A 14,609-nucleotide genomic window follows, 5' to 3' on the forward strand; every position below is an offset into this window, starting at 1 on the left:
CCAGTTTCATGTGGTAGTCACCTGGAATGCATTTCAATTAACAGGTGTGCCTTTTTTAATGTGTGGAATTTATTTCCTTCTTACTGCGTTTGAGCCAGCCAGTCAGTTGTGTTGTGACAAGGTCAGGGTGGTATACAAAATATAGCCGTATTTAGTAAAAGACCAAGTCCATATTACGGCAATAACATCTCAAATAAGCAAAGCGAAACAACAGTCCATCAATAATTTAAGACATGAAGGTCAGTCAATTCGGAAAATTTCAAGAACTTTGAAAGTTTCTTCAAGTGCAGTCGCAAAAACCATGAAGTGCTATGATGAAACTGGATCTCATGAGGACCGCCACTGGAAAGGAAGACCCTGCTGTAGAGGATAAATTCATTAGAGTTAACTGCACCTCAGATTGCAGCCCAAATAAATGCTTCACAGAATTCAAGTAACAGACAAATCTCAACATCAACTGTCCAGAGGAGACTGCATGAATCAGGCATTTATGCTTGAATTGCTGCAAAGAAACCACTACTAAAGGACACCAATAAGATGAATAGACTTGCTTGGGCCAAGAAACAGGAGCAATGGACATTAGACGGTTGGAAATCTGTCCTTTGGTCTGAGTCTTTGTGAGATGCAGAGTAGGTGAACGGATGCTCTCCACGTGTGGTTCCCACCGTGAAGCATGGAGTAGGAGGTGTGATGGTGCTTTGATGGTGACACTGTCAATGATTATTTTTTAAATTCAAGGCACACTTAACCAGCATGGCTACCTCAGCATTTAGCAGTAATACGCCATCCCATCTGGTTTGCACTTAGTGGGACTATTCAATAGGACAATGACCCCACACACCTCCAGGTTGTGTAAGGTCTATTTGACCAAGAAGGAGTGTGATGGAGTGCTGCATCAGATGACCTGGCCTCCACTATCACCAGACCTCAACCTGATTGAGCTGGTTTGGGATGAGTCGGACCGCAGAGTGGCGGAAAGCAGTGAACAAGTGCCCAGCATATGTGGGAACTCCTTCAATACTGTTGAAAAAACATTCCAGGTGAAGCTGATTGAGAGAATGCCAAGAGTGTGCAAAGCTGTCATCAAGGCAAAGGGTGGCTACTTTGAAGAATCTACACCTTTTTTGTGTTATTTCATAGTTTTGATGTCTTCACTATTATTCTACAATGTAGAAAGTAGTCAAAATAAAGTAAAACCCTTTAATGAGTAGGTGTCCAAACTTTTGACTGGTACTATATATATATATATATATATATACAATGATAATTAACACCATGGGATATCTATAGCCAACACTGACTCTGCCCTCATCTAGACCTTTCTAAGCATCTCTCCCAAATACTCCTTCAGCCAGTTCCTCCCCAGTCCCCCTGGTTCTCCCAGTTACACCCTGTTACTTCACCTGACACAGCTCAAGCTCCTATGTTTCTATCAAATGACCACACACACGCTCCCCCTCACACACTCCCTTTTCCCCCCTTTCCGCCACTGCACTAAACCTCCCGTCACGATGCAGAGCAGTAGACTGATCTCTAAACGCTGCAGATAATCTGGATTAGGCAATCACTGTTTTTAATGACTGTCGCTGGCTGTCGTAGGTATCTGGTTGAGTTCTGCACTAAGGGCAAAGTCATTATCAACATGGTGCGGTAGGGAGGGTGGTGAGAGGAGTTAGAGGAGCAGTGAAAGGGTGTGTGTGTGTGTGTGTGTGTGTGTGTGTGTGTGTGTGTGTGTGTGAGGTACGCAATGTAAAGTCTGTTCCACAATTAGTGCAATTGACAGGCACAGAAAGACACACACCTGCTCTCATAAATGTGGACCCTACTGAACGATGAACGTTTGCAGACTGTGCTTTTGCCCTCTACTCTTCCCTTTCATAAGATGTGATGGTCTTGATTCACTGGGCAATTTAAAGATCGCTCTCCTCATTGCGGTGATGGCCACTGAACCTGAGAGTCATTTAATTGAAACCAATTTCAATGACCGTAGAACAAAGTACCTCGCGTATGACCAATTGCTCCTATAATCTGATCAATTACAGTCGTTGCAAGTACACTGTGTGTGTGTGTGCGCGTGTGTGTGTGTGCGCACGCGGGTGTGCATGCACAGTGTCGGCGCTCCTGTCCATTCCAGTCTTCTGACACCTGCCTGAGGTACCTATATCATTTCAGAGATAGCTCCAGTTGACTCACAGAATATTGGCTTCTCATCCTTCAGCCCCCATGCTCAACGTCTTTGCTAGTGAACCATGACAACTGTACAACCGCTTTTCCCGTTTGCTGTTCTCCACTTTCCCAATTGTACATATCTTGGAAAGGGTACCAGCAATAACTATGGGGTAGGGGGCATGTAGGGGTCAATTCAAAGGTTGAAAGGTAAATTGACAGGTCAATACTACTCACTCAGTATCAGCAATCAGTCGACCAGAGACGGCAACTAAACCCAGGAACATATCCAATTGATGATATCATGCCCTTTTTCATTTGAAGCATGGAGCGACTCTCGCTCATTTGAAAAGTCATTAGCTCCTTGTTTATTTACGTCTACTACCTTGTCAAATGCATGAGACTGATGTTTCGGCCCTAAAGGTATTTTTAATAATAGAAAAGAAAATTACATGAAATGTTTTAATAATATGAATAAAATCATGAGATAGTAACACCTGGAATTTTTAGCTGTACATCGACACGTTTTCTGTCCGTCTTTAAGCCAAATGCTTTGACCTTTGACCTGTACTGTCTCCTCTCCCCTCCTCAGATTGCCTGTGCTGTGTTCGCTGCCCTGCTCCACTTTTTCTTCCTGGCTGCCTTCACCTGGATGTTCCTGGAGGGTGTGCAGCTCTACATTATGCTGGTGGAGGTGTTTGAGAGTGAGCACTCGCGCAAACGCTACTTCTACCTGGTGGGCTACGGCGTGCCCGCGCTCGTTGTGGCTGTGTCGGCCGCCGTCGACTACCGGAGCTACGGCACGGATCGAGTGTGAGTATTTACCGGAACTGGAACCACTGCGTTAGAGCCCCATCGTTAGAACCTCACTGTAAGAACCCTGTCGTTAGAACCATGCCATGCCCACCATTAACCCATTAACTACGAAGGTCTAGATTCTAAAGAAGTGTTGCTTAAACCTCTCCGCAAGCACCATGTGTTCCTCTATTTGATATTTTCCAGTACTGGCACACCTGATTCAAACTAATCAGCAAGCCCTTGATTAGTCAAATCTGGTGTGCTAGGGTTCGATGTGTGAAATGACAGGGGGTCCTCGGGACCTGTTTGGGAAACACTTCTAGACAAGCTCTTACTTGGAGGCAAGGCTGCTGTTTGCATAGCCCATATGGTCCTGTGTGGCTCAATTGGTAGAGCATGGCACTTGCAATGCCAAGGATTGTGGGTTTGATTCCTGCTGGCACCACCCAAATGAAAAATGTACGTTTCTTTGGATAAAAGTGTCTACTAAATGGCATATATTATACTATAATAACATAACTTTTTGTGTTGATTTTTTTTTTAAACAAAATAACAGCTTGTTCAAAGAAGTCATCTGTACAACCAGCACCATCTTATGATCCACAATGCCAGGCTGTTGGCCATATCTGAACTATTCAATACGGTTGTGATAGGTTCAGTAAGGTTGTTCTGGGCGTTTGTCTAACGGCTGTTCTGGGCGTTTGTCTAACGGGGTTTCCTGAACATGTGACCTGAAATAGAAACCTCTTGTAGACTATAACAAGGGCACAGAGTTGTTCCTCGTCACATCAACTAGACAAGAAAAACTCCTGTCCTAACACTACATTTGATTTGCACATTTATTTAGTCAGTTTAATTCTCACATATTCACACAGCCATACTCATTCGGCTGACTCATTTTTCTGAGTAAAAACAATTTGTGGTAGTCGTTAGCCTCCAACGATATATATTTGGCATTGCTGCAATAACTAATGCTCCTCATCACCCCTTAATAATGGACCTGAGAGGTTATTCTCAATCAGAACTTCTGCTGACTTGACAAAATGTTTAACAGTGGAAAATGCAAGCTCAAACGCTAGCCATAGCCGTGTGAATGTCAAGCCATTGTGGTTAGCGTCTTTAGCATTCACATACTGAGACAGTAGTCTTCATAGGTTCTTATGTTTCCCCGCAGAAGATGCTCAAGAAATCATTTGATTTGCTCTTGCGCTTCCCTCTGAAACATGAACCAGCCTTCCTAACAATAACACAGAGACGCCGTTCCTCTTTCACTAAATCTGTAGCCAATCGGAAAATAATATAAACCAGCATCAGCAACTTTGCTCATGAGATGTTTCATCATACATGTCATACTGTACATGTTTATGTGCGCTTGTACACACCACATACACACACACACCACGTACACACACCACACACGCACATATACCATATTATACCATAAGGAGATGAACTCACTTCATATTCACAAATGACAACATTGCAACCAAAAAAAGGCACCTAGCTCACATTTCACCATAAGTCCTTTACTTGGTCATTTATCTGACATTAATAATGACAGTTTGTTAAAACTTTAATGGCCACTCTATCCATTTTGCAGTAGACAAACTGCATTTAGACAACTTGGCGTACCTGGAGCCCATCATGAGAGAGAAGTCCTCACGCGTGACTTAAAGTCTCTTTAAGTTGTCTCGTCTCGGTAGCGCTTTTCTCTCCCCTCTCTGCAAAGTGTCTCTTTGAGCTTAACAAATGTGTCAAGTTGCTGTGAATCAGTGTCACCGACGTGAGTACTCAACACTAGACGTTGGGAGAGGACCCAGGTTTCTATTCCCTTAGCTTCTTTACCAAGAAGATTCTGAGGAGATGGCCACCAATACAGCTTCAGCCTGACACAAGCGAAAATAGATAGACTCAAAAGGCATCACAGAATCCTGACATGACTGGAGAGGACAGGAGGCAGGGAGGCTTGCTGGTTCACGCACTAAGGCAGAAATGACAGCCATTGGCTTTTAAATAAATCTGCTTTTCTGTGATCTGACGGGGTAAAAAAAAATAAAAGAACAATTGCGCTTTCAGCAGAATTTACAATGACTACTTAGGAAACCTTTGATGGTCGTGTGTTTTTACATCATCTCTTGACCAGGGGGAGAAGTATCAAGTCCCAGTAATACCAAATGAACACTCACTGGCACCCAAATTGCACCCTATTCCCAATATAGTGCACTACTTTTGACCAGGGCCCATAGGGCTCATACGGTGCCATTTGGATAGCATGCATTGTTTTCTGTCTCTGTATATTCTGGTTATATATATTTTGACTTTTATCAAGGCATCGGGTTGTGATCGAGCATGTTAGTGCTTGAAGTATTAGCAAAAACCCGGCCAAGGCTTTTGAGCTTTTCACTTCAAGTCTAATTACGCTACCGACACTTTATATAGTTGAAAAATTCCATTAGGGCCATGCCGTGTGAAAATGTCCATGAAATGAATGTAAGAAAAATGAATCTCTTTTCAGGATTTCTTGAACACTCACTATTGTAGTCTGGAATATGAGGTGACAAGTTCTAATTAAATCTTGAGTTGCATTGTCAGGTTTCCTCCCTGTGTTCGAGTATGGCCTTCGCTGTCCGAAGCTAAGTGCGCACTCCTCTTCACACTTCAATCTGCCTTAAAATGCTATTGAATTACGGCTAATTCGCTGCCACTTCCATTTTGCCTCTTTGTCATCCAAATGACAACAGAGTAGGAAACTGTAATTTCCGATGGCCAAAAATGGAGGTCTATCGAGCGGCGGCGGAGATTAAACTATTAATAATTTAGCCGGAAGGTCATGAATCAACTTCATTTTTGTCGTTCGCCTTCCCAGTATCACCTTCATCCCACATCTGCTCCCATGCGCTCTCATATCTGGGCCCGTTTGCTTTCAATCAACCAACTAGAGTATAGTAACTTCCATGGTGGAGTCAAGCAAGCGCACGGTGTTGCATTGTTAATATGGTAATGTGACAGTGAGAGTGGTTCATTGGTTAACATGAGGCTGGACAGTTCATCTAAGTCTCTATGGCGCTTTTCACACTGCCGAGCTGAGGCGAGTTGTACTGAGCTGGCCTGGTAAGACATCCACTTTAGTTGCTGGAACTGTGCTCGAAAGGAAAATGTGATAAGAAAATGTATCTGAGTTAGCAAAGTATGGTTTTGGGTCGGCACAATAGTGTGAAAATGGTATTAGTGTCTGTATGGTTGAAGTCCATTAAATTTAAAGTCAGTCAAATCAGGAGGTGAGTTGGGAATGGAATTAAATTAAGGGGATGGAATTCCATTAAGAAGTTCCGAATTTCCTATTATTTTCTGTGCAAACGTTGCGAAGCATCAATTGTATTTCTGTGATACTACTCTATTCCTTATATGGAATGAACCTCTAACCTAATGAACATAACAGCTGCACACAGGATCATATTAGGGAAGTAGGGTGAAGTTGACGCTGATCTGATGTAGTTGAGCTTTTCTCCACTAACGGTTAAGGTTCGGATTGGGTACCTTAGCAGACGGCCTTATCCAGAGTGACTTACAGGAGTAATTAGGGTTGAGTGCCTTGCTCAAGGGCACATCGGCAGATTTATCTCCTGGTCGGCTCTGGGGTTCAAACCAGTGACCTTTCGGTTACTGGCCCGACACTTTTAACCGTTAGGCTACTTAGGGGAAACTTCAGCCCAGAGCCACATTAGAGTTTTGTCCTTTGATAACACTGTTGTGACCATCACAGCCAATAAGAAGTTATGACACTGAAACCACCCAAATCCTCCCTCCAAACCCTCATGTAACGGTTATAACTCTCCTACCCCCTTGCGGGCACTGTGTTTGAAGTGCTCATTTCTCTTTGTCACTCCAGCCTCCATGTTGATGTATGTCCTGTGCGTTTCTCTCTCTCATCTCGCTCTTTTCTCTCCTCTCTCTTCTCTCGCCCTTTCTCTCTCTCTTCTGTCTTGTTCCTCCCCTCCAGGTGCTGGCTTCGACTGGACACCTACTTCATTTGGAGCTTCATAGGACCGGCAACCTTGATAATTATGGTAAGCGTCCCTACTTTCCCACTACCATACTATCTCATTAACCCTACTTAGCACCTCAGGGCACCACTTAAATGGTCCAGAGAGAGCTTAACATCCACTTTCCACCGTAATATAAGCCACTGCTGGTCAGGTGTCATGGCGGGAAATGGATGAGGATGTGAATTGTGAATTATTCCGGTTAGCCGCTTTTTCCGCACAATTGACAGAGATGTCTTTGGTGAGGAAGAGAGGAGAGACGAACACTGCTCAGTATTCAGTCTCAGAGTGATCCCGCTCCACGACAATGATTGATTTTCGCCCAGAAGTTCCGCCTAGAATCATACGCTATCTATGGCTGCTACTTTGTACCTTGAGGCACAGAGATAGGGCACAGACTCAGTAACATGCACACAAGCAGACACTCTGAAACCGCATAAGCATATACTGAGGAAAAATAGGAGGTCGGGGGGGGGGGAATTCAAAAGGTGGCTCAATTAGCTGAATGTCACTTCCCTAGCACGGTGTAGTACGAGTTAGCTTTCAAATTGGTGTCTTTTTGAGGGGCAATACCATCTTGAGATAGCTTTACCGCTGGTCCGCAATGACATTTTAGCTTTTAGCTGATTCACGTTTGAGGCATATTAAATGATAACAGCAACAATCCTGATGCTCCATACTACTACTTGGTTTCTCTATTGTGCTATACTTGTGGTATTTCTACCTAACCTATATGTTTAGTTTTGTTTGACATTATTTGACTCCTGACGAGAGCAGTTTGGAGAACTGCAAACAGTCTTAAATATATCAGTCCCAAATATAGTTTGCTTCCTATGGTTAACTGCATGTTTAGTACAGTCATTTAGCACAGACTCCAGCCATTACATTGACCAGGAGCCAACTAATTCATCTTCCTTGTCAAGTACAACATGGTACTTCTATATGTGGCAGTTATACTGTAATACAGTTTTCATATCATTTTGTGCTCTACATGGCAAAGTGGGAAACCACATCTTGTTTCGACACAACATACTCAACTCAGCTGTAACGATGTCTCCCCGATTTTAAAAATGTATGAAAGCATCAACAACGACACACAAACTCCATTTCAGCTGTGCTCCCCTCCTCTCTTTCATCCATCTCTTCCAGCTCAACGTAATATTCCTAGGCATCGCGCTGTACAAGATGTTCCACCACACCGCCATCCTCAAACCCGACTCGGGTTGCCTCGACAACATCAAGTAAGTCACTCGTCCTCTCAGGCATTGAGACCTTCCAGACATGACATTAGTACGTGGAAGTTAGTACATTGGTATGACAGAACAGGTTCTCGTGGCTCGGTGTGTTAGCAGGGTTTCCCAAACTATGTCCCGGGGCCCCCCCTTGGTGCATGTTTATTTTGTCCCCTAGCACTACACCACTGATTCAAATCATCAGAAATTGATGATGAGTTGGTTATTTGAATCAGCTGTGTAGACCTAGGGCAAAAAAACGACATGCGCACCCAGGGGGGGAGCGAGTTTGGGAAACCCTGTGTTAGAGCATGGTGCTGGTAACAACAGGGGTTGATTCAACGTTCCGTTTTGACACTAAAACAAGAGTTTCTATTGGACATATGGAGACGGGTCCCTCCCCGCTTCGTGCCATTTGCTTCCGTTTAAGAACCATTTCGCAACAGAATCAGTGGGACGAATACACCGCTGGGTTGTGGGTTCGATCCCCGCGTGGGCCACATACACTGAACAAAAGCTGCCAAAACAACACAATTATATTGAACAACCAATGTTATGTACGTCATACTAAACCTAGACTTTGAGTTGGAAGCTGTGTTGTTATACCATGTGCCGCTGCTTAGAATAACTTCTTCCGTTTTATCTGTGAACCTCTCAAAACACATCTGAAGGGTGAGAATGGCCATGCGGAGATGTAGGAAGCACAGCCCTCCAGGTTCATATCTCATTATCACCAAAGGTTGTGTCATGGAGGGGAGGCAAGGGTTAAAACGGGACAGGTATTCCAGCAGGCGTACTTCATTATCTGAAGTGCACACTGGTCGGCGAGGGAAAAGGCCACGAGACAATCTGGTAGAATTAACCTGGCCCGTCGGCATCCGCTAACACACGGATGAATATTCATATATGGGAGTGTGTGGGTGTGCGCATCTGGGTGTGCGCTTGTGCGTGCGCTCCCTGCTACTCAGGATATGGAACTATGAATGACATTATATATAAAGCCCACAGTTTACTGGCGTTGCAGTTTGAGTGGCAATGAATGAATTAGTATAAATGTGTTTAATATGCTCACTGTGTTTTGTGAAAACAAATTAACCACCTATTGTGATATCACCACAAAACAATCGGTCTCAATGGTGAGATTAGATAAAATGTTGACGGTTTGGTCATTCATTTAAATGTGAATCCTTTTTGTATTTCATGTCTAGCTATGATTGTGGTACACTATATATACAAAAGTATGTGGACAACCCTTAAAATAAGTGGATTCGGCTATTTAAGCCACACCCATTGATGACAGGTGTATACAATCGAGCACACCGCCATGCAATCTCCATAGACAAACATTGGCAGCAGAGAATTGCACTACTGAAGAGCTCAGTGACTTTCAACGTGGCACTGTCATAGGATGCCACCTTTCCAACAAGTCAGTTTGTCAAATATCTGCCCTGCTAGAGCTGCCCCGGTCAACTGTACGTGCTGTTATTGTGAAGTGGAAACGTCTAGGAGCAACAACAGCTCAGCCGTGAAGTGGTAGACCACACAGAAGTAAGTCCCTTCAGCAATGTTCCAACAACTTGTGGAAAGCGTTCCAAGAAAAGTGGAGGGTGTTATAGCTGCAAAGGGCGGACCAACTCCATATCAATGCCCATGATTTTGGAATGAGATGTTCGATGAGCAGGTGTCCACATACTTTTGGTCATGAAGTGTATCTGTTTGTTAAGTGATTAAATAGTAATTCAAGGTCATTTGGAACAAAGTAGAGTTGGTGGTGTCTTGGAACACTACATTAGTTCACAATGACACCGTGAGGCCCTTTGCGCCTCTAGGAGCCGAAAGGAATCAGCCAAAACGATGACACAGCATTTTTTTCTGGTTCACTTAGGGGTGTTAGTCCAACCAGGTGTCAGAGTAGACTTATTTTGTGGCCGGGCTTAAGTAGTTTTTCTGCCTCTGTCTACCATTCCTTTATCCTATTGATGGATAAAAAGCTTCTGTGTTTTCCCTGTCCGCCAGTTTGAAGACACTCTAGTAGCATCACTGTGTTTAATGGCTGTAATGCTAGGCATCATCTCCAGCCGCCTGTCACTGCTTTTGTCAAAGTGGAGAGTGAGACCCTGCTGGCCTAGTTCTGTCAGCGAGTACACACACACACACTATACACCCCGCCACACACAGTCACACTCTTTCTTACTCACGCACACAGGCACACACTCGCAGTGCCGAGGCTCGTTTTCCAGAGGATGTCTGCTCTGTGTATCCCGTTCTGAATAGAGAACAGAACTCCCTACTAGACAGAACAGTCTGCATCGCTATCAGCAGCACTCTCTTGGATAGCATTGATAGCAGTCTGAGACGTGTTGGCACGGCAGACTTCAAAGCCCAGAGCTGCGCAGTCTGTTGTGACATTTGTCCGTGACTCAATAACAACCGATTTTAAAATGAGGTTTGTAAATATGATTATATGTTATAATGGGCCGTGCATACTGTTTGCATCTCTGTGGACTCTGATTGGAGCTAGGATGACCATGATTTTAGCTTGGTTTTGTTTATTAGTGATTAGGGCTGTGGCGGTCATGACATTTTGTCGGCCGGTTATTGTCATGTAAAAGACTGCTGGTCTCCCGGTAATTGACCGTTAATTAACATAAACACGTTTAGTATCTAGAGGCCACTTATGTAAGCCGCAGATGCCAGCCTTTGGAACGTCTACATTTTTTAAAAGTCTAATAAATTAATTTAATGTACACCATCACAATAAATCCATTATTTATTTTAGTCAGGTCTAAAGAAACATTATGATTTGAAAAAAAATGTATTTCAGAAGTGTAAAGTAGTGCGTAACTGGCTGCAGGGAAGTCAGGCACAGGAGAGCAGAAATGGGTAGCAAACGGAGCCCTTTATTGAGGCGAACAAAACACGGCACTCAGAAAACTAAACACACACGGGTTACAATAACCTGGCGCAAACCAGCCTGGAGTACACGTACATTTACACATAACAATTCCACACACAGACATGGGGGGAAACAGACGAGTAATATAATATGCAAGACGAGTAATGAGGGAATGCAAACCAGGTGTGCGGGAAAACAAGACAAAACAAATGGAAAATGAAAGGTGGATCGGCGATGGCTAGAAGACCGGTGACGCCGAACGCCGCCCGAACAAGGAGAGGGACCGACCTCAGCGGAAGTCGTGACAAGAACAGAATGATTTGGACTACTGTATGTTAGTTACTGTATCTGGCTATGCGCCATGCCATAGGCTGTAGGCTTGTTCATTTAGCTGACAATAAGCCCTGTGACATTATTTAATTTTATCAGATTTTATAGTAAGAAGGAGGAGCATGAGCTTAATATGAACAGCTGGGAAATACATTTAAGAACACTTATTTCACTCATCCATTGTTTGAGGAGCATGTTCTCGCTGCCCCGACAGGGGATATTCAGCCCGAACTCTATATGCCGTGGGCTCTCCAACCTTGTTCCTGTAGCTACCCAGTGCTTAATCTGGGAAACCAAGTGAAATCTGTTCAAGAACATCGATAGTGACATGTTTTCACAACGAACATGTTTCACTAAACTGTTGACAGCCTGTCTGCGCGCTCGAGAAAAGAATGAGAGAGCGTAGGCGATGGTAACGCATGGTGGTGAGATATTCTCTATAGCTAAAGGTAAAGTGTCACCCAATTAACTATGACAATAGAAAAAATGCCCTAAATTCAAATTCACTAGTTGTCGGCTAACTGTAATCAGCCCTGCACAATCAATGAACCAACGCCATCACCTAGGGCTGTACATTTTCTCCCAGACACATGGAAATACATTTTGGAGTGTAGCATAAGGTAACCAGTCCATCCAGTATGCATAATACAGTCCACACTCAACGGTAATTACTCTTCATTTGTTTCATTTTGTAGTATAGGCTAGACCAATTATGTACCAAAGACATCTTAAATCAGTTTTGTTTTAGGATTTTTATATAATCTAATATAAGGCACAATCATAATTCTTCTTATTTTGGTTTAGAAGCCTATGCATAATCTCTGTGTTGTTGTGAATGAATCATCACCTTAGAAAGCGCTGTTACAGCGACTCAACGGTCACATGGGATTTTACCGCGGTCATGACTCGTGACTGCCGGTGTGGCGGTAACAGGGGTCACCACAACAGCCCTAGTTGTGAGTGTCATCCATGTTAGTGCTAACACTGTTGACACAGCTTTTGATATTGCGACCTGACTTTGAACGGGTTATTGAGTTGATAGTCACCGACTGAGTGGCTTTAAATGTAACTATGGAGAAATGTAAGCACACCATTTTTTATAATTGGATGATTTGATCAGTTATTAGTAACACATTGTTTACATTTCAAAATATAGTAAGTACAGTTTTTGAACTTCCCCTAGCTATTTATCAAGGGAGATGTAATCTAAAAATACTGTGAATGAGCTATAGAGATTTTCTTTGACATGCCTTGTCTGTCTGTGGAGAGGATATATTTCTCTGTGGAGAGTTCTCTCTATCATATGATTTGTTACACTTGCCTCCCTTGGCCGATCAGAAACCTCACCTCCGGACTCTCTGTCTCTCAGACCACAACATAACGGTCATGACCCCTTCTCTCCCAGCTCTGACGTCTGATAGACCTACCTCTAGATGTATGTACAATATCTCATTCCACATGGCGATGTCCAAAATGGCACCTGTGACAATGAAAACAAATATGACACAAAACAAATAGGCCTACTGCTATTTTAACCACGCTATTGGTTGCTTTGAATGGACTGGATCCGTTTCAAATCTTAAAGTTCAAAATAATTTAGGCTACTGCTAACAATTTAGCCTGCTACTAATAATCAAATTGTTTGATGATGAAAATAATGGTTTGTTTTTTTAATCTGATTGTCATGTCCTGACCAGTAATAGGGGTTATTTGTTATTATAGTTTGGTCAGGACGTGGCAGGGGGTGTTTGTTTCATGTGGTTTGGGCTATATATTTAGGTAGAGGGGTATTTGTTTTATATGGTTCGTGGTGTGTGTGTATGTAGAGGGATGTTGGATTTATGTGTTCCGGGGTTTTTGGTTTTTGGTTTATGTTCTTGTTTTGTATTCTAGGGTTTCTATGTTGTGTATTTCTTTGTTGGCCTGGTGTGGCTCTCAATCAGGAACAGCTGTACATCGTTGTTTCTGATTGAGAGTCATACTTAGGGAGCCTGTTTTCCACCTGTCCCTTTGTGGGAGATTGTTTTTTGCATTGCTGTTTTGGATAGCCTGCGAAACTGTCGTTTCTTTGTTTCTTGTTTTTTTTTGTGTTCACATATAAATAAAATAATGATGAGCACGCAAACCGCTGCGCCTTGGTCTAATCCCTTCGACTACCGTGACACTGATACAGTGAGCGTTTTGATTTTGAAGAAGACATTCTACTGGATTGTAAGATTGAGGGACATATTTTAGGTTCAGTCCAGACTCCTGCTAGGTCATAATTTAGTAGGACATTTCTTTTATCTTTATCTTATATTTTATGTTGTTCATCATTTGATGTCGCAGTTTATGTTCAGATGTCATCACGTTGCTTTTTTTAATGAATGTTCCATGTTTTTTTTTTCTCTCTTTCTCTCTCTCTGCACATTGACTTCATTTCACTCAGTTTCTCTTCTTTTGAATAACACCACATGCTATGCTTTGTCTTGAGTTTTTGTTTTTTAACTCTTATCTTTTGTCTTTTATATTTTTTTCCTCATGTTAGCTATCGTTATTATGATGGAATTCTTATTGTGGAATGGCACTGGTAAGATGCCACGTTTCAATAGAGGACTGCACTATTAGGGCTTACTCTGTATTGTGTTTGGTCCCCATTGCCTTTCCCGATAGACAAAGACTCTTTCCCGTGTCAATTCCTCATCCGATATGTGTTGTGAGTGCTGCGCTGCGCTGGCGTAACCTGTTGTATTTAACCCCATAATAATTTGTACTCTGTAGGATTTAGCTTTGTTGTTCCTTTGGCACAAATTGGATGTTGTTTTCCTCTCTTACGCAAACTTTTACCAAACTTTGTCGAACCCTATATTTGGGAAATTGCTGAGCTTTAATGACTGCAGTCCACGAGGTGCTGAGAAACGTAGAAATGTGTACTGAAAATTGTTCACGACACGTCGCTTTTAATGACTTAAAAATCACTGTGTAGACGTGTACTGTATACGCTTCATGGTGAATAAAGTATCTACTTATTGAGAATTCCCCTACTATAGACCCTGAAGGAATATGCAAATTAAGATGGTATGATCGATTCAAAATGTCATTGACATTTCTTTGTACACAAACCTTTAGTTAAACCACTGGCATCCTGCTGAGTAGATAACAGCA

At 42.8% G+C, this 14,609-nt stretch overlaps 1 protein-coding gene across 14 annotated transcripts in view; it reads left to right on the forward strand.

Annotated features, from left to right (window-relative positions):
• The window catches only part of LOC115194263 (adhesion G protein-coupled receptor L3-like), a 302,955-nt gene that overhangs the window by 273,046 nt on the left and 15,300 nt on the right, over positions 1-14,609 (forward strand). For all 14 annotated transcript variants that reach the window (XM_029753843.1, XM_029753842.1, XM_029753847.1 and 11 more), the window contains 3 exons: positions 2,759-2,979; positions 6,965-7,031; positions 8,157-8,248. In XM_029753843.1, coding sequence (XP_029609703.1) covers positions 2,759-2,979; positions 6,965-7,031; positions 8,157-8,248 — 380 coding nt within the window. The remainder of the gene's footprint in view (positions 1-2,758; positions 2,980-6,964; positions 7,032-8,156; positions 8,249-14,609) is intronic.

This window comes from Salmo trutta, chromosome 5 (genome assembly GCF_901001165.1).
Source record: "Salmo trutta chromosome 5, fSalTru1.1, whole genome shotgun sequence".
Classification (NCBI taxonomy): domain Eukaryota; kingdom Metazoa; phylum Chordata; class Actinopteri; order Salmoniformes; family Salmonidae; genus Salmo; species Salmo trutta.